General features: G+C 39.2%; 2 protein-coding genes across 3 annotated transcripts in view; one reads left to right on the forward strand and one right to left on the reverse strand.

Annotated features, from left to right (window-relative positions):
* Positions 1-17,947, forward strand: part of SIAE (sialic acid acetylesterase) — a 112,151-nt gene that overhangs the window by 27,667 nt on the left and 66,537 nt on the right. For both annotated transcript variants that reach the window (XM_023557096.2, XM_023557097.2), the window contains 2 exons: positions 5,538-5,661; positions 7,551-7,683. The gene's annotated coding sequence lies outside the window, so the exon portion shown is untranslated. The remainder of the gene's footprint in view (positions 1-5,537; positions 5,662-7,550; positions 7,684-17,947) is intronic.
* The window catches only part of SPA17 (sperm autoantigenic protein 17), a 28,570-nt gene continuing 12,094 nt past the window's right edge, over positions 1,472-17,947 (reverse strand). Inside the window, exons 2-4 of the mRNA XM_023557014.2 lie at positions 7,380-7,450; positions 5,503-5,589; positions 1,472-2,987 (exon numbers count right to left, since the gene is read on the reverse strand). Coding sequence (XP_023412782.1) covers positions 2,853-2,987; positions 5,503-5,589; positions 7,380-7,450 — 293 coding nt within the window. The 3' untranslated portion in view covers positions 1,472-2,852. The remainder of the gene's footprint in view (positions 2,988-5,502; positions 5,590-7,379; positions 7,451-17,947) is intronic.

The following is a 17,947-nucleotide window of genomic DNA, read 5'->3' on the forward strand; positions in this document are numbered from 1 at the left end:
TTTGTTTGGGGGGTTGGAGAAGCTGTTACGGTCTGCTTCTTTAAGTGGTTTGATATGGATTGCTGTCTCTGAGCCATCACTGGGAAACTAGTTTTTCCAGAAAATCCGCTAAAAAAAAACTGCAGTCAGATCGCTATCAGAGTTCTCCCTCTGGCTCAGGCTATTCAGATGTTAATGAAGCCGCCTGGGGAGGGTGGGGGAGGGAACAGAGAGATAGGAGAGTAGCACCTCAGAATATAGCCAGAGTTGCTTGTCTTGCTTGGAATGACTATTATATCTGAGATTCCCGCGGGGCGCGTCGCCTATGTGTGCTGGCTGTGTGGAGATTGCCCCCGGGGGGTCTGGCCCGCTGGAGTCACGGTCAGATCCTCCGCTTCCAGCCCGACGCCCAGCGTCAAGGCTCCCCTACTGGGATGGTGCACTCTCGACTCCAAAATCAGTCACTGCCTCCTGGGGACTTCTCGTCCCTCCAGCCACGTGGCCGTGCCGCCCCCGAGAACCAGTTGGGCCTCCTCCCGGGGTTAGTTCAGATGGGTGGAGTAGCTCCCCGTGCTTGTGCCGTGACCGAGTGTCCCTGCTGGGACGCTGTTCTCCCCGCTCCAATAGCAGTCGCTGCCTCCCGGGGACTTCTCCTACCAGCTGCATCCCACGCTGCCCGAGCGACCCATCTGGTCCCCTTCCCGGGGTTAGCTCAGGGGGGTGGAGCAACTCTCCGTGTTTATGGCGTACCTGCGTCCAGTCCAAATCCCTGCGGGACGGTTCCCCGGCTCGGATGCTGCTCTTTCTGCTCCAAGATCAGTCACTGCCTCCCGGGGACTTCTCCTACCGGCTGCGTCCCACGCCGCCCGTGGAACCGGCTGGTCCCCCTCCCGGGGTTAGTTCAGGGGGGTGGAGCAGGTCTCTGTGCTTGTGCCGTACCTGACTAGTACGCTGGCTCCAGGCTCTGGAAACAATCGCTGCTTCCCCGTATTAATTCGTTCTCCGTCTCTAAATCTGTGTTTGTTGTTCAGGGTTCGTAGATTGCTATGTATGTGATCGATTCACTTGTTTTTCCGTGTCTTTGTTGTAAGAGGGATCCAAGGTAGCGTCTGCCTAGTCCGCCATCTTGGCTCCGACCATGAAAAGGTTTTTACAGAAAGAAATAATCTTTGATGGTTATGAGGGAGGGGAGGAGTGGGGAGGGAAAAACACTAACTAGACAATAGATAAGTGGTGACTTTGGTGAAGGATAAGACAGTACACAATACTGGGCAAGTTAGCACAACTTGACCAAGGCAAGGTCATAGAAGCTTCATAGACATATCCAAATTCCCTGAGGGACCAAGATACTGGGTTGTGGGCTGGGGATTATGGTCTCTAGGGACACCTAGCTCAATTGGCATAACACAATTTATAAAGAAAATGTTCTACATCCTACTTTGGTGAGTAACGTCTGGGGTCCTAAAAGCTTGTGAGTGGCCATCTAAGATATGTCTGCTGGTCCTACCCTGTCTGGAGGAAAGGAAAGTGAAGAAAATAAAAGACACAAGGTAAAGATTAGTCCAAAGGACTAATGGACCATAACTACCACAGCCTTCTAGATGGTGCCCGGCTACCAGTACCAACTGGTCTGACAGAGATCACAAAAGAGAGTCCCAGACAGAGGAGAAAAATGTGGAACAAAATCCAAACTCACAAAAAAATATCAGACTTACTGATCTGACAGCCACTGGAGAAACCCTGAGAATATGGCCCCTGGACAACCTTTTAACTCAGTACTGAAGTCACTCCTAAAGTTCACCCTTCAGCCAAAGGTTAGACAGGCCTATAAAAAAAACAATAACACACGTAGTTCAACTATGTATATGAGAATAAATGGACACACTAGCCCAAAAACAGAGACAAGAAGTCAGGGAGGGACAGGAAAGTTGGATGAAGGGAAATGGGGAAGCTGTCAAGAAAGAGAGAGTGTTGACACATTGTGGGGTTGGCAACCAATGTCACAAAATAATATGTGTATTAATTTGTTTAATGAGAAACTAATTTGCTCCATAAACTTTCACCTAAAGCACACACACACACACACACACACACACACACACACAAAGAATTTTAGCACTCTACTCTGTCCTATGGGGTCACTATGAGTTGGAATTGACTCTACAGTATTGGGTTTGGTTTATGATAGGTTTTGTTTTTTCAAATGTGATGTATTAGTCTTGTTCTGTGTGGCTCTGGAGAGCAAGACAATAAAAAGACTCTAAGTTGCATGCGTATAAGAACGAATGAAAAAAAAAATCCCAGCACATGAATGGTACCTAATATACTTCCAGTAAATGATTGAATGCATGCATGACAAATGAAACCCAATGGTTGAAACTTAAAGGAGGCAGATTTTTGACTCAGCTTATCTTTCTATAAATTTGAGCTATTAAAAAATTAAATGGAGTATCCTTGAAAGGCAATGTGATTCTCTACTGCTAGGAGTGAAACAGGAGCTAGAGGACCATATTTTTGGGATGCTATGGAAAAGATTTATTCATTAGATAATGGTTAGAACTCCATAACCTCTGTGGGCTATGAGAAATCAGGTATTCCAGTTCTATAACTTTAATTCCAAGGGTCTCCATACATAGGCTTGGGAGAAATATAAATAAGACTCATAATCTCAGAGAAATCTGCAAGTAGCAATGTTTCAAGTGGCATGTTTATTAAACAAATGCTCATGACAGATTTTCACAACAGCAACAAATGTTTTTTCACTACATCAAATCTCCCTTACTAAGGAAAAAAAAAAAAAAAAGACAATCTCACACAAGGTTGTTGGATCTGGATTCTTTTTTTTCATGTTTCCTGGGGTGAAACCAGTCTTCTCATGCTGTTTCCTCTTTTGCACTTTCAGCTAATTTCATCTTCTTCACCGCCTGTCTGGCTAAATGTCCCCGGAAGACTGCTTGGATTTTAACAGCAGCAAACTCCATTTTTTCCTTATCTTCCTTAGAAGGCTCCTTCATTGAAAGGAGAAAAAGTACAAGACTTGTTAAAAATCTCATATTATTGATGCCTTGAAAATAAATGCATAAATTTCATCAATTTAGGGATGTGCCAATCCAAGATCTGCTGCTTCCTGAGGGAATTTTATATATTGTCACATTATATATGTACCAAATGGTGAATGCCAAAATAGCAGGCATTTTGTTTTGTCACTTTTTAATATGTCTCTGCAATAAAAGATCACTGCCAGTTTTTTTTTTTTTCCAAAATAGCTCCTGCTTAACAGTTTCCTGAGCAATAACATTTTTGAGGGAAACAAGAATCCTTGAAGCATGGTAGAAATGTCAAGAAGAATAGTAAATGTGCTGTTTTAAAATAATCATAATTATATAAAATGGATTAGAATGTTAACTTCTTAATTTCTCAATGATTAGCTAATGGAAATCATACATCTCAAGTGGAATGCAGAAGAGAATCCCTTAGTCTAATAATGTCAGTTCTAACACGGTTGGTTGAACTTTGGTATATAGATTCTCTTTTTTTAAAAAATGTAGGTATAATTTACAAACAGTGAGATGCATAGATCTTAAGTATACAATTTAATAGATATATGGTTTTTAACATAGGTTTTTAAATTATGACACTGGCACATGTAAAAACCTAAATATCACTGGATATCCTATACCTCTCAGAAGTAACCATTATTATGGGTTAAGTATATACATATTCTGGGGTATATACATATTCTGGAGCATATATATATTCTGGAGTATATATATATTCTGGAGTATATATATATTCTGGAGTATATACATATTCTGGAGTATATATATATATATTATACATATATATATCCTTCCAGAATTTTTCTATTTACAAGTATATTCATATGGATATATATATATATATGCCTTTTAATTTAAAAAAATGAAGTCATTGTTAATCACAGTGTTCTGAAGCTACTTTTTCTTGTAATAATATATCTTGGTTCTCTTTTTTGATGTAATTATTCAGGTTATAACTCTGCCCTTTCTTTTTTACAACATCATTGTATTCCATTATATTTATGTACTTTGATTTATTTACTCAATCCCTATTGAATGGCTCTTTGGGTTGTTTCCTTCCTCCCCCACCAATTATTACAGTGAGGCAAATCTAGCTCTTAAACTTTTAAATGCAAAGAGAATGGCAAAAAATCCTCTGAGATGATACTCCAATACAGGCAAATGAACTATGCTCAAGTTGGAAATCAATGAGATCCCAACTCAAACTAAAGAAAAACAACAACAAAAAACCTGTATAAGGGCACCTACGAAATATATAAGGAAATAAGACTCCCTCCCTTCTTCCTGTACTTACATTGTATCTTATGCCAACGTTAGACTTACTGAGTTGTATTGAAATAATTCCAGTATAACTTGCAAAGGTTATAGGGAAAACCCATGACCCAGTGGGTGGGAACTGAAGTGTTCCTTGAGGTGGATGTCCATTTGTGTATTAATTATTGGTGTGCTAACTGGGACAAGCCATGAAAAGGAACTCAGAAGTTTGGCCTTCAACATAGAGAGAATGAGTTCTTTCTTACTAGGCCTAGACCTCTTGAATATGGACAATGAAGAATATAGACAGTGGTGTGCTGGTAAATGTCTAGCAACTGACTCTTTAGATAGGAGCCATGGTGGTGCAGTGGTTAAGCGCTTGGGCGCTAACTGAAAGGTTGGTGGTTTGATCCCACCAGCTGTTACATGAGAGAAAGATGTGGCAATCTGTTTCCATAAAAGATTACAGCCTTGGAAACACTACAGGGCAGTTCTACTCTGTCTTAAAGGGTCACTATGAGTTGGAATCAACTTGATGGCAATGCGTTTGGTTTTTGGTTGGCTCTTCAGAGAAAAAAAAAAAAAAGCCCTGATTTGTAGCATTTTCCATATTAATACTCCCACTCGTGCCTGACTTCAAGCTACTAAGGTGACATCACTGCACATGATTGCTTGAGAGCTGGCTCTAGCACACCACTAAATATAGGTACTTTAAGGGTAGACTCTCCTCAGGTCTCTACTGCTTAGATGTAGGCTGTCAGGCAGGAAGGTATTTTTGCATGGAAAGTGAGTAAACTACATTTTGTAAAGCCATTTTATTTGGTTTCCTTTTGTTATCTCTGAACCTTTGCCATTGTGTGGTGGTGACAGCATCAATTAGTGAAAATTTCAAAAAGTGGAAGGTGACTCCGAGGAAACAAGACTGGGACTGTGAGTTCTGTCTGCCCTTCCCCATGGGGAAATTTTCTCTCCGTTGACAATCTTGGAAAATAAAATCTGATTTTAGGGGAGGAGAGTTTTCATTTACAGGAGGCATGGCTGAAAATGATCCACCAGTTAGTTCATCACTGCTGTTAATTATCTAGAAAGCAAAAATCATAATTTGAACAATAGTAAATAACAGACTGCACTTAAATTTAGAGTATAACTTTTAAATTGAACATTCTCATTCTTTGTTGGTATCCAAAATTACGTGGAAAATATTATTTACTAAAACTGTGACTGTTGTCTCTTCCTCATTCACAGATTCCTGAGACTTTTCATTTTCAGGTACATCTTTCTCAGGTAGTTCTTCCTCCTGGAGAGAGAGAAGACGGCCAAATAGGCAATGTTTTCAAATTGGCAAAATCTTGGATCAAACTGCTCGAAGGTAATTAAATATTACTTTAAGTTATTGAGACGTACGCTGGACTAAATACATACTGATCTTTTAACAAGGAAATTAGGTTGGAACAAGAATAAATAAATGAAAACTCTCAAGGAAATATGAGTAAACAAATATCAAAGACCAAGGAACTAGTAAAAACGTTTGATCTTTTGCTTTTGCAGTGTGTGTGCCTTGTCCCATAAAGGAACAGTTTCCTCTTCCTTTACACTGAAGATCACTAATCCATTGTTTTACAGTAAAAGTTGGTAAGATGCTATAATGAATCCTGAACAAAATATAAAAAAGTAGTGCAAACAGTTCCTGAAACAGGAACAAAATAAATGCCATTGTGCTCCATAACGTGAAATCAAGCTGATTTTTTAATATTTGTGGAATAAAAACTAAGTCAAAGAAGTAAGTATTGCTGCGGGGAATAATTTAAATGGAAAAAGAGATATCAGCTCTATTTTGATATGGTTATTGAAGTCTCCCTCCAAAATACAGGCAATGCTAAGTCACTACCTTTGAGAAAAGCTTCTTTAACAGAAATCTAGGACATAAAATCTAATCAAATAAGGCCTTTAAAATTGAAGAGATGTGGGGGAAGGGGTGACCGTCACTGCTATGTGACACAAAGATTTAAAAATTTTCAACATTATTCCTTTGATATCAATAAAATAGGAATATAAATAAAACATGAACACAGAGAATATAGTTAAGTGGAAATAAACAGAACAATCTCATATCTTGCGGGCACAAATGGACAGAACTTCACTTTTGAACTCAGGAAATAAGTGGCAACTACTTCCTTAGGAACTTTCCAAAGTCTACTGGGAAACACCATGAAAACCTGAACTCTGTTAATTCCTCTTAATTCTAATAGCTTTGTGGCTAATAGTATTATCTCATTTGTCTACTAGTAGTGGTTCTTAAACTTTATAAACTAAACTTACTTTGAAGACCTTGTTAAAATGCAACCTTCTGACTTGCAGTTCTAGGCAGGGCCCAGGATTTTGCATTTCACCAAGATCCCAGGTGATGCCAATGATGCTGACCCCGCAGAGCCATTCTCTACCGGGGTTCCTCATCTCAACTCCAGAACACAGAAGTGCTTGAGTGACTATTTTCTCAGTTCTCTCAAGGACAGTACATAACTAGCACCATTATAGATACAAAGGAGAGATACTGATTCCTCACATGTAATGAGTACCTGTGGCTTAGGGCTAAATTATTTTGAAGAACCCTGGTTGAGAGAGGCTGGCTCTGAGAACGCTGCTAAAGAGAAAGATTGGTTCAGTCTCTGAAGAGACTAGTTTTATGGAGAAAATTCTATACCGCTACCATCTTTAATTCTAGTCAGTCTTTTGTAACATGCCAGTGATAATGAATTAATTGGATTGATAGTATTTTACTTTATGAAACGTCATTCATTAATCAAAAAATATTTGAGTACCTGCTATGTGCTAAGCACTGATGCTCGGTAAATATTTGAATAAATGAGTGAATAATTATTCTATACCTTTCGAGCATCTTTTTCTTATTGTTCATCTTTAAACACATGATTTAGATACTTTACAAAAGAATTTCTCATTAGAAAAAAAATAGCACGATTAAAAAGTTTTAATAAGATATTTGTGATGCTTCTCACAATTCTCGTGATTCTAATAATTTCTGTTTTGGAGACGGAGGAGAAATGGCTGCATTCAACAGCTTCACCATACCTGGAATGCATGGTTGTTATAGAAGCGGTCGTCTACCTTAGCCCCCCATTCTGCTGGATCAAAGTTGGTCTCTAAATAATAAAAATATATGTCAGACTTATTTTCAGTTTATTAAAGTAAATGTAGACTAGTAACACAAACAAGTTTTTAAAATTTTTTAAAAAATCATAGGTTCTTCACTGTCAAAAGAAAATCGTGTTGACATTGTACAAAGTCCAGCACTGCAGACGTGACCAACAATCATCAGATACCTATGATAATGAACTAAACATTGGATGAGCCCTTGGAAATATTTAGAAAAATGGTAAGAAACCATAATTTCTGACTTTACAGAATTTATACAAAGGTGGGAGAGAACAAATATCGATATTTAAATATAAGTACAGAAAACTTACGAACATGTGCCAGTAAACACAGGAAAAGGTATAAAAATGCTAAGTAGTCAGGAGGTTTGGAAAAGTGAAGGATGGGAGAGGCTTTCAAAAAATGAGGTATATAGCCAGTTGACATAGGCTTTATATTTAAACAGGTTTTTTTTTTCTTTAACTTTTCACTATGGAAAATTTAAAACTCAGAAAGTAAAAATTAATAGTATAATGAACCCCTTGTGCCCGTTACCCAGATTCAATAAATTATCGACTCATGATTTATCTTGTTTTATCTGTCACCGCACTCCCTTTGCCACCTTGTCCTATGATTATGTTCAAGCTGCCCCAGACATCATATTATTTTATCCATGAATATTTATTTCAGTATGCATCTCTAAGATACACTCTCACTCTTTTTTTTTTTAAATACTATTTTACTGTGTTTTCGGTAAAGGTTTACACAGTTTAGGTTCCCATTCAACAATTTCTACACAAGTTGTTCAGTGACATTAGTTACATTCTTCACAATGTGTCAACATTCTCATTATTTCTGTTCTGCTTGTTCTGTTTCCATTAATATAGTTTCCCTGCCCCTTACATTCTCATCGTTGTTTAAAGTAATTGTTGACTGTTTGGTCTCATACAGGTAGTTTTTTAAATGAGCACCATACTTACAGGTGATATACATTATTTTTTGAGCCAGTCTGTTATTTAGCTACAAGGTGACCTCAGGGGTTAGTTTTGGTTCAGGATTTGAAGAGTATCTCAGGGCAATAGTCTTGGGGATTCCTCCAGTCTCAACCAGTCCGGTAAGTCTTTTTTTTTTTTTTTTTAAGGGATTTGCGGTTCTGTTCCACGTTTTTCTCTCATTTTATCAGGGTCCATCTATTGTGGTTCTTATTAGAACGGTCAGTAGTGGTAACCAGACACCATCTAGTTCTTCTGGTCTCAGGGTAGATGAGGCCATGGTTCATGTACACTGTCCCATTGACCAGTTTCTTCTTTGAATCTTTGGTTTCCTTCTTTCTCTTTTGCTCTAGACAAGTAGTGACTGACAGTTATATCTTAGATGGCTGCTCACAAGCTTTTAAGACCCCAGACACTACTCACCAAACTAGCATGCAGAACATAACTTTTTTTAAAAATAGATTTTATTTTTTAGAGAGGTTTTAGGTTTACAGAAAAATTGTGCAGAAAGTACAGAGCTCCCATATGCCCTTCTTCCCCCTGCACACAGTTTCCCTTATTATTAATATCTTACATTCCTGTGGTACATTTGTTACAAGTGATGAACCAATGTTAATACGTTATTACTATGTACCATTGTATGGGATTTGACAAATACATCATGTCATGTGTCTGCTATTACAGTATCATACAGAATAGTTTCACTGCCCTAAAAATCAGTTATTTTATTTTATAACTTGCATTCTGAAAAATTCCATCATACAGAAAAATTGCAAGAACAGTACAATGAACACACATATACCCTTTACCTATATTTTGTCACATTTACTTTCTCTCTCTGCATTTCTTACTGTTGTTCTTATTCTTTCTGAGCCACCTTATAGGAAGTTGCAGACATCATGACTCTTCACTTTCAAATACTTCAGCATGTTTCTCTTAAGAACAAGGATATTCTCTTATAATAACCACAGTACAATCAACAAATTCTGGAAGCTTCCCACTGATAAAATCCTATCATCTAATATACAGTCCATATCTAAATTCTGACTATTATTTCAGTAGCATCCATTACAGCAATATTTTTTCTAATCCAGAATCCAGTTCAGGATCATGTATTTGATTTCTGATATTATGCCTCTTTAATCTTCTTTAATATAAAAGAGTGCCTTAGACTTTCTTAGTCTTACATGACCTTGATAGTTTTGAAGAGTACAGACCAGCTGTTTTCTAAAACAACTCTCCACTTGGGTTTGTTCAATTGTTTCCTGTGATTTGACTTACATTTTGCATTTTGTGCAATACCACACACGTAAAGTGATGTTATGTCCTTCTGAGTGCATCACCTCAGAAGGCAAACATGCTGTCAGTTTGTCCCATTATTGGTGATTTCAGCCTTGATCAGCTCATTAGGGTGCACCCAGATTTCCTCACTATAGAGTACCTTCTTTCCCTTTGAAGTGATTCAGACACCTGTGCATAAATACTCTTCCCCAACAAACTTGCACCCAGTGATTTTAGCATCCAGGGTGATTCTTGCCTGAAACAAATATTACTATGGTGATGGCAAAATGGTGATTTTCTTTTTTTTTTAATTGAACTTTAGATGAAGGTTTACAGAACAAACTAGTTTCTCATCAAACAGTTAGTACGCACATTGTTGTATGACATTGGTTAACAACCCCTCGACATGTCAACACTCTCCCTTCTCTACCCTGGGTTTGCTATTACCGGCTGTCTCCTGTTCCCTCCTACCTTCCAGTCCCCGCCCCAGGGCTGGTGCACCCCTTTAGTCTTGTTTTGTTCCATGGGCCTGTTCAATCTTTGGCTGAAGGGTGAACCTCAGGAGTGGCCTTATTACTGAGCTCAAAGGGGGTCCGGGGGCCATACTCTCAAGGTTTCTCCAGTCTCTGTCAGGCCAGCAAGTCTGGTCTTTCTTTTTGAGTTAGAATTTTGTTCTACATTTTTCTCTAGTTCTGCCCAGGACCCTCTATTGTGATCCCTGTCAGAGAAGTCAGTGGTGGTAGCCGGGCACCATCTCGTTGTACTGGACTCAGTCAGGTGGAGGCATGGTAGATATGGTCCATTAGTCCTTTGGACTAATCTTTGCCTTATGTCTTTAGTTTTCTTCATTCTTCCTTGCTCCCGAAAGGGTGAGATCAGTGGAGTATCCTAGATGGTCGCTCACAGGCTTTTAAGACCCCAGATGCTACTCACCAAAGTAGAATGTAGAACATTTTCTTTATAAACTCTGTTATTCCAATTGAGCTAGATGTTCCCTGAGAGCATGGTCCCCACGGTCCTCAGCCCAGCAATTCAGTCCCTCAGGGAGTTTGGATGTGTCTATGGAGCTACTGTGGCCTTGCCTTGTACAAGTTGTGCTGGCTTCCCCAGTATTGTGTACTGTCTTATCCTTCACCAAAGTTACAGCTTATCTTTTGTCTATTAAGTGTTTTCCATCCCCACCCCTTCCCTCCCTTGTAACCATCAAATATTGTTTCTTTTTGTATGTAAACATTTTCATTTTTTACAGTTGTGGTCTCATGCAATATTTGTCCTTTTGTGATTGACTTATTTCACTCAGCATAATGTTCTCCAGATGCATCCATTTTATGAGATGCTTCACAGATTCATTGTTGTTCTTTATTGTTGAGTTTATTGCTGTCATTTTGTAGTGCTTTTTTTTTTTATGGTGCTAATGTTTTCTTTGTTCTTCTTACTCTCCTGCACTGAGTTTCTTTTGTTTGTGGATTTCTTTTGTTTTTGTAGATTTTGCTTTTATTGAGATTTTATATTTTTCTTCTTTATTTTGATGAGTAGGTTGGTTAACTTTCTTTGTGGTTACCTTGAAATTTACCCTTATCTTCCTAGGTTTGAACCAGTCTATTATTACTTGGTATTGCCTTGCCTTCCTCTCCATTAGAAAGTTCTATACCTATACCATTTATTCCCTCTTTTATTGTTCTGATGTTATTGTCGTTTACAGATTAACCTCTTTGGTTCCCTGTTGCAATTGTTTTGGTTTTGGATAGTCCTTGAGAGTTCATTTCCTAGGTTGGTATCTGGCTGGTACAATCCTGCATCCTAGATTCAGGCTGTAGTCTGATGTTTTTTGTTCTCAGGCCAAAGGACTCTCTTTAATAATTCTTCTAAGTTTAGTTTGGTTCTTACATATTCCTTTAATTTCTGTTTATCTGGAAATGTCCTAATTTCACCATCATATTTGAATGAAAGTTTTGCGGGATATATTATTCTTGGTTCACAATTTTTTTCTTTCAGGGTTTTATGTATGTCATCCCATTGCTTTCTTGCCTGCATGGTTTCTGCCAAATAATCAGAGCTTAGTCTTATTGTTTCTCCTCTGTGACTTTTTGTTTTTCTTGAGCTGCTGGCAGGATTTTTTCTTTGTCTTTGGTTTTAGCAAGTGTGATTATGATATGCCTTGGTGCTTTTCTTTTGGGGGTCTATCCTATATGGGGTTTGTTGAGTTTCTTGGATGGTCAGCTTTTCATCATTCATGTTATTAGGGAAGTTTTCTGTCTGCAATTCCTCAATGATCCTCTCTGTGTTTTCCATTTTCTCTCCCTGTTCTGGAACTCCGATCACTCACAAATTTTTGCTTTTGATTCTATTCCACATAATTCTTAGAGTTTCTTCATTTTTCTTTGTTCTTTTTTCTGATTTTTCCTCAGAGTTGTATCCAAGTGTTTGTCTTCAATTTTGCTGATTCGGTCTTCCATCATTTCAAACCTGCCTTTCTGAAATCTTGTTATTTATCTTTTGGATTTCTAACGGTTGTTTTTGTATGATATCTAGTTGTGAATTTATTTTGGCATTTTGCTCCTGTATTACTTTCCTGAATTGTTCCATTTTTTTGTCTGTATTTTCCATGAATTTGTCTGCCTTTTCCAAAAATTTGTCTATTTTTTCCTGATTTTTGTCTGCTTTTTGCTCCAACTCTTGGATTGCTCTGCATATTAGAGATTTGAATTCCCTGTCAGGTAGTTCTAGTGCCTTTTCTTCTACTGGAAAGTCATCTGGTGTTTTATTTTGGATGGCTACTGGACCCATCCTGTCCTTTTTTTTTTTTAAAAAAAATGTTTTGACATTGTCTGCTGTCTTCGGGACATTCAGTAGTTATTTTCTTTGTCTCTTGTATGTAGATTTGTTTTGTCCTGCTTTTTTGTTTTATTTGGTTATGTCTGAGCAGGCTTAGCATTCTTTGTTGTTTGTTCATCTGTAGTCACGATACTTTTCACCTCCTTGTCCAACGGGCAGGGCCAGTCATTTAGCTATGGTGCAGCAGGGCTGGTCCAGGTGAAGGGGAGGGGCTGGGATGAGTTGTTTCTGGCATGTACTAGGGCTGACAGGGAGAGCCAGGAATCAGTGCTGGGCAGGTTCCAGTGGGCCATGCCTGTGCTGCTCAGGGGTGTGATGTTCAGTGCACAGTGCAGGTAGGGAGGAAAGAGGGGGGAGGTTGTGATGTGTGGAGCTAATAAGGGTATGGGAAAGAGGAGAGAGAAACAGGAGCCAAAAACAAACAAGAAAAAAAAAAAGACTGCTAAGGGAGCTTGCTGTTGGAGTGGAGAGATGAGAAATGCAAAAAGGAAAAAGAAAAAAACAAAGAAAAAGGAAAAAAGAAAGAAAAAAATAACTAGGTAAAAATTTGGAAGAAAAATAAAACATAGAAAAGTCCCCAGGAGTCCTGGAGTCCCACTGGTAGGGCTGCTAAGACCAAGGAAGTGGCTCCCAGGCTATGCAGTATAGCCTGGCCAGAGGGCATATAGATGTCACAGAGCACCAGGTATTCAGGAGACAGGAAAAGAAGTGTAGAGAAACGAGAACTGAGAAATGAAGACAGACAGAAAGGGGAGAGAAGGAAAAAAAAAAAAAAAGAAAGAAGAAAAGGAAATCTCTCAAGGGGATCCCACGTATGTGGCTGCGCAGATTGGTGGAGTGGCTCCTAAACTGTGCAGTGCAGCCCAGCTAAAAGGGCTCCCAAGCTGCGAAAAGAAAAAGGAAACAAAAAAAACAGAACAAGGCGAAACAAAAAACAAGAGGGAAAAAAGCCCCAAGGATCCCACCAGCTTGGTGTCATGGGCCGCGGAAGTGGTTCCCAGTTAAGCGTGGCTTCACAGCCTTTCAGGCAGAAGCAAAGATGGCACACAGAGCCAGGTGTTCCAGAGAAAGGAAGGGGAGGTGGTAGGAGGCACAGAAGAAACCAAAAGAGATAGAAAGAAGCAGTACTAGCTCAGGGGCCTGGCCAGAGACTACTGGCCAGGAGACTGGCTGGTGGGAAGGAGAGGAGGCTGGGAGAAAGAAGGGGCTAGGAAAGTGTACATCGCTTATTACTCGGTGGTCTGTCTTCTGCTGGAAACTTTGTGAAGCTGCTTTCCTGTACTCCCTGTAGCTGATCTCTGAAATGGGTGGGATGAATTCAAGCAGCAAGGACATCGCACTTTCCAGCCAGCAGAGCCACTACAGCCAGCAGGGAAGCTTGGAGGTAGAGCAGTGGGGAGAGAATGGGGGGTGGGAAAGCATGTATCGCTGGTTACCAGGTGTTCTGTCTCCTGCTGGGAGTTCTGCAAAGCTGCTTTCCCGTGCTCCCTGCTTGCCGATCTCAGACTGGAGTCCAAGATAGTGGATCCATGCTGTGTTAGCTGATGGGGCCCTCCGCATATATCTCTCCTCATTCTTTGTCCTCTGTCAGTTTCTTATTCCAATTTGGCTGAGTTCTCTATCTCTTCATTTGGCACTTAAAGTTTTAGGCATGACGTTTGTGTTGTACTTAGTTTTTCCGGTCTTTGCTGTGGAGGGATGCGGCATGATGCTTCTGTCTAGGGCGCCATATTGGCCGGAAGTAAAAAAATGGTGATTTTCTAATTCTTACTCCTTCCATGTTTTAAAGGTCTTTTTCTTTTTACTTTTTATTATAGTAAATATATACGTAGCAAAACATTTGCCATTTCAGCATCCTTCACATGTACAGTTCAGTGACATTAATTACATTCATCACCCTTATCTGGTCCCAAATTTTTCCATCACCTTAGCAGAAAAGTCAGTGTACCCAAACCAATGTGTCTTTCTTTACCCCTCCTGCCCTCCCACCCTCTCGCCCTTGGTAACCACTAATACACTTTTGTTTCTTTACATTTGCCTATTCTAGGTATTTCATATAAGTTGGATCATACAGTATAACTTTATGAACATAATTTTATGAACTATTTTATGCCAATTGACCGAGATGTCCCATGAGACTATGGTCCTAATCCTTCAAATCCAGAAATCCAATCCCATGAAGTGTTTGGTTTTGTCTAAGAAGTATCTGTAACTGCGCTCCCCATGTGCTTTATTATATATATGAATATTGTGCATACGGTCACACAGATGTATATACATGTCGTTGTTAGGTGCCATCAAGTCGGTTCTGACTCATAGAGACTCTGTGTATGATAGAATGAAACACTAGCCGGTCCTGCGCCATAATCACAAAGGCTGCTATGTTTGAGCCTATCGTTGAAGGCACTGTGCCAATCCATCTCCCCAAGGGTCTTCCTCTTTTTCGCTGACCCTCTGCTTCACCAAGCATGATGTCCTTCTCCTGGGACTTGCCCCTCCCGATAATATGTTCAAAGTGATGAGACGAAGTCTCACCATCCTCCCTTCTAAGGAGCATTCTGGCTGTACTTCTCCCAAGACAGATTAGTTCATTCTTCTGGCAGTCCACGTGTATTCGATATTCTTCGCTAACACCATAATTCGAAAGCACCAATTCTTCTTTGGTCTTCCTTACTCATCATCCAGCTTTTGCATGCGTATGAAGTGACTGAAAATACCATGGGTTGGATCAGGTGCACCTTAGTCCTCAAAGCAACATGTTTGCTTTTTAACACTTTAAAGCGGTCTTTTGCAGCAGATTTGCCCAATGTAATACATCACTTGATTTCCTGATTGCTGCTTCCATGAGTGTTGATTGTGGATCCAAGTAAAATGAAATCCTGGACAACTTCAATGTTTTCTCCACTTATCATGATGTTGTTTATTGGTCCACTTTTGGGGATTTTTGTTTTCTTTATGTTGAGGTGTAATCCATACCGAAGGCTGTAGTCTTTGATTTTCATCAGTAAGTGCTTCAAGTCCTTTTTTTTCAGCAAGCCAGGTTGTGTCATCTGCATATCGCAGGTTGTTAATGAATAAATATACATATGCATACACCTACATATACATACATATATGCATACCTACCGTATTCTTATGCAAATAACACAAGGCCTTCTACCTTTGCCAACTGTGCCCCCCCATCCGTGAGGTATTTTCATAAGCGCCACTATGCCAATTTTTTTTCTCATGTTGGCTGTGAAAAAAATTAGTATAGCATGCTTTCAAAAATACCTTATGGGGCGGGGGAGGTCATGGTTGGCAAACAAACATAGGAGGCAGTGGGTTATTAGTGTGAAAATACAGTATACACATATATACTACATACATAAAAAAATACATATATGCCTACATATATATTTTTTGGATCTTTTTGCTGTTGTTTCAACATTATATATGCCATAGCAATTACCAATAGGTCCTTTTTTGTGTAATTTTCAGTGACATCATTTACCTTTGTCCAGCTGTGTACTCTTTACCCTCATTTGGTGTTACCTTTCCCATCACCAAAAATAACAAGTGTCTTTTTTTTACTATCTAGAGAGTGAATTCCCTTCTCCTCCATCACTGGTAACCACTAATGAACATTAGTTCCCATATACTTACTTGTTCATGTTATTTCATAAAAGTGAGAACATACAATATTTCTTTTTTTCTGATTGATTTATCTCACTCAACATAATATCCTCCAGGTTCATCCATGTTTGAAGATTTTTGTGTACTCATTTTTCTTTATTGCTGAGTAGTATTCCATTCTATGTGTGTACCACATTTTACTTATCCATTCTTCTGTTGATGGGCAGTCAAGTTGTTTTCATCTTTTTTTATTGCAAATAGTGCTGTGATGAACTTAGGTGTATATATGCCTGTTCGTATCACTTCTATTAGATCTCCAGGGCATATACCTAGGAGTGGAATTGCTGGGTCATATGGCAGCTCTACTTCTAGTTTTTTGAGGAGCCACCAGACTATTTCCCACAATGGCTGTACCATTTTGCATTCCCACCAGCAATGGACAAGGATTACAATTTCTCCATGTCCCCTCCAACACTTGTTATTTTCTGTTTCTTTTTTTTAAATCTTGGTCATCCTACCAAACCAAACCCATTGCCGTTGAGTTGATTCCGACTCATAGTGACCCGACAGGACAGAGTAGAACTGCTCCATAGGGTTTCCAAGGACTGGCTGGTGGGTTCAAACTGCCGACACTTTGGTTAACAGCGTTAGCTCTTAACCACTGTGCCACCAGGTCATCCTAGTGGGAATATAATGGTATCTCGTTGTGGTTCTGATTTGCATTTCTCTCATTTTGTTGAGCATCTTTTCTTGGGTCTGTTGGCCATCTGAATATTCTCTTTGGTGAAGTGTCTGTTCATGTCCTTTGTCCAGTTTTTGATTGGGTTATTTGTCTTTTTGTTGTAAGCTGTGGAAATTTTCTATACACAATGAAACCTGTGAGAGCTGGAACTCGATGGGACTGCCTTGTTTTTCCAGGTCTCACAGATCTTCCGCCTTTGACAGGGTGCGGTCTTACCGCTTTTCTATCACTTTCTATTAGTAGAATATCTTTGTGTTTTCCTTCTTTGACAGGTTTCTGCCTTACGTGGGTTCCAGCTTTCACAGGTTTTACTGTATTTTAGACATTAGACCCTTATCAGTTTTATTGTTTCCAAAGATTTTTTCCTAGTCTGTAGGTTGTCTCTTTACTACTTCGATAAAATCTTTCAATGAATAAAAGTATTTAACTTTTATAAGGTTCCATCTAAGATATACTCTTAAAATTTAACACCATTTCACACCTAAAAATACTAATAATTCCTTAATACTACTAATTTTCCAATCATCCAAATTGCTACCATTGTTTAACACATTTATTATTATTAGTTTTACAGTTGGTTTGTTGAAACCAGGACCCAAACAATGAACATATATGGCCTTTTGCTGTATCTTTTAGCTCTTTTAATTGAAAGCCTCCCCCATCTCCATTTTTTTCCTCGCAATTTATTTGTTGAAGAAATTGGGTCATTTGTTCTTTGGAGTTTTCCACAGTTTAGATTCTTCTGATTCCATCTCCACGGTGGTTTTAAACAATGTTTCTTCCTTTAAATTTCCTGTAGTCTGGTAGTTAGTTCTATAGGTTTGTTGTGATTCAGGTTTAATTTGGGCAAGAATACTTCATACCCATTGCTGTTCAGTTGATTCCGACTCACAGCGACCCTATAGGACAGAGGAGAACTGCCCAATAGGGTTTCCAAGGCTGTAAATCTTTATGGGAGCACACTGCTGCATCTCTCTACTGCTGAGTGGCTGGTGGGTTCCAGCTGCCAACCTTTCTGTTAGCAGATGAGCCATTAACCA

The sequence above is a fragment of the Loxodonta africana genome, chromosome 15 (genome assembly GCF_030014295.1).
Source record: "Loxodonta africana isolate mLoxAfr1 chromosome 15, mLoxAfr1.hap2, whole genome shotgun sequence".
NCBI classification, from domain to species: domain Eukaryota; kingdom Metazoa; phylum Chordata; class Mammalia; order Proboscidea; family Elephantidae; genus Loxodonta; species Loxodonta africana.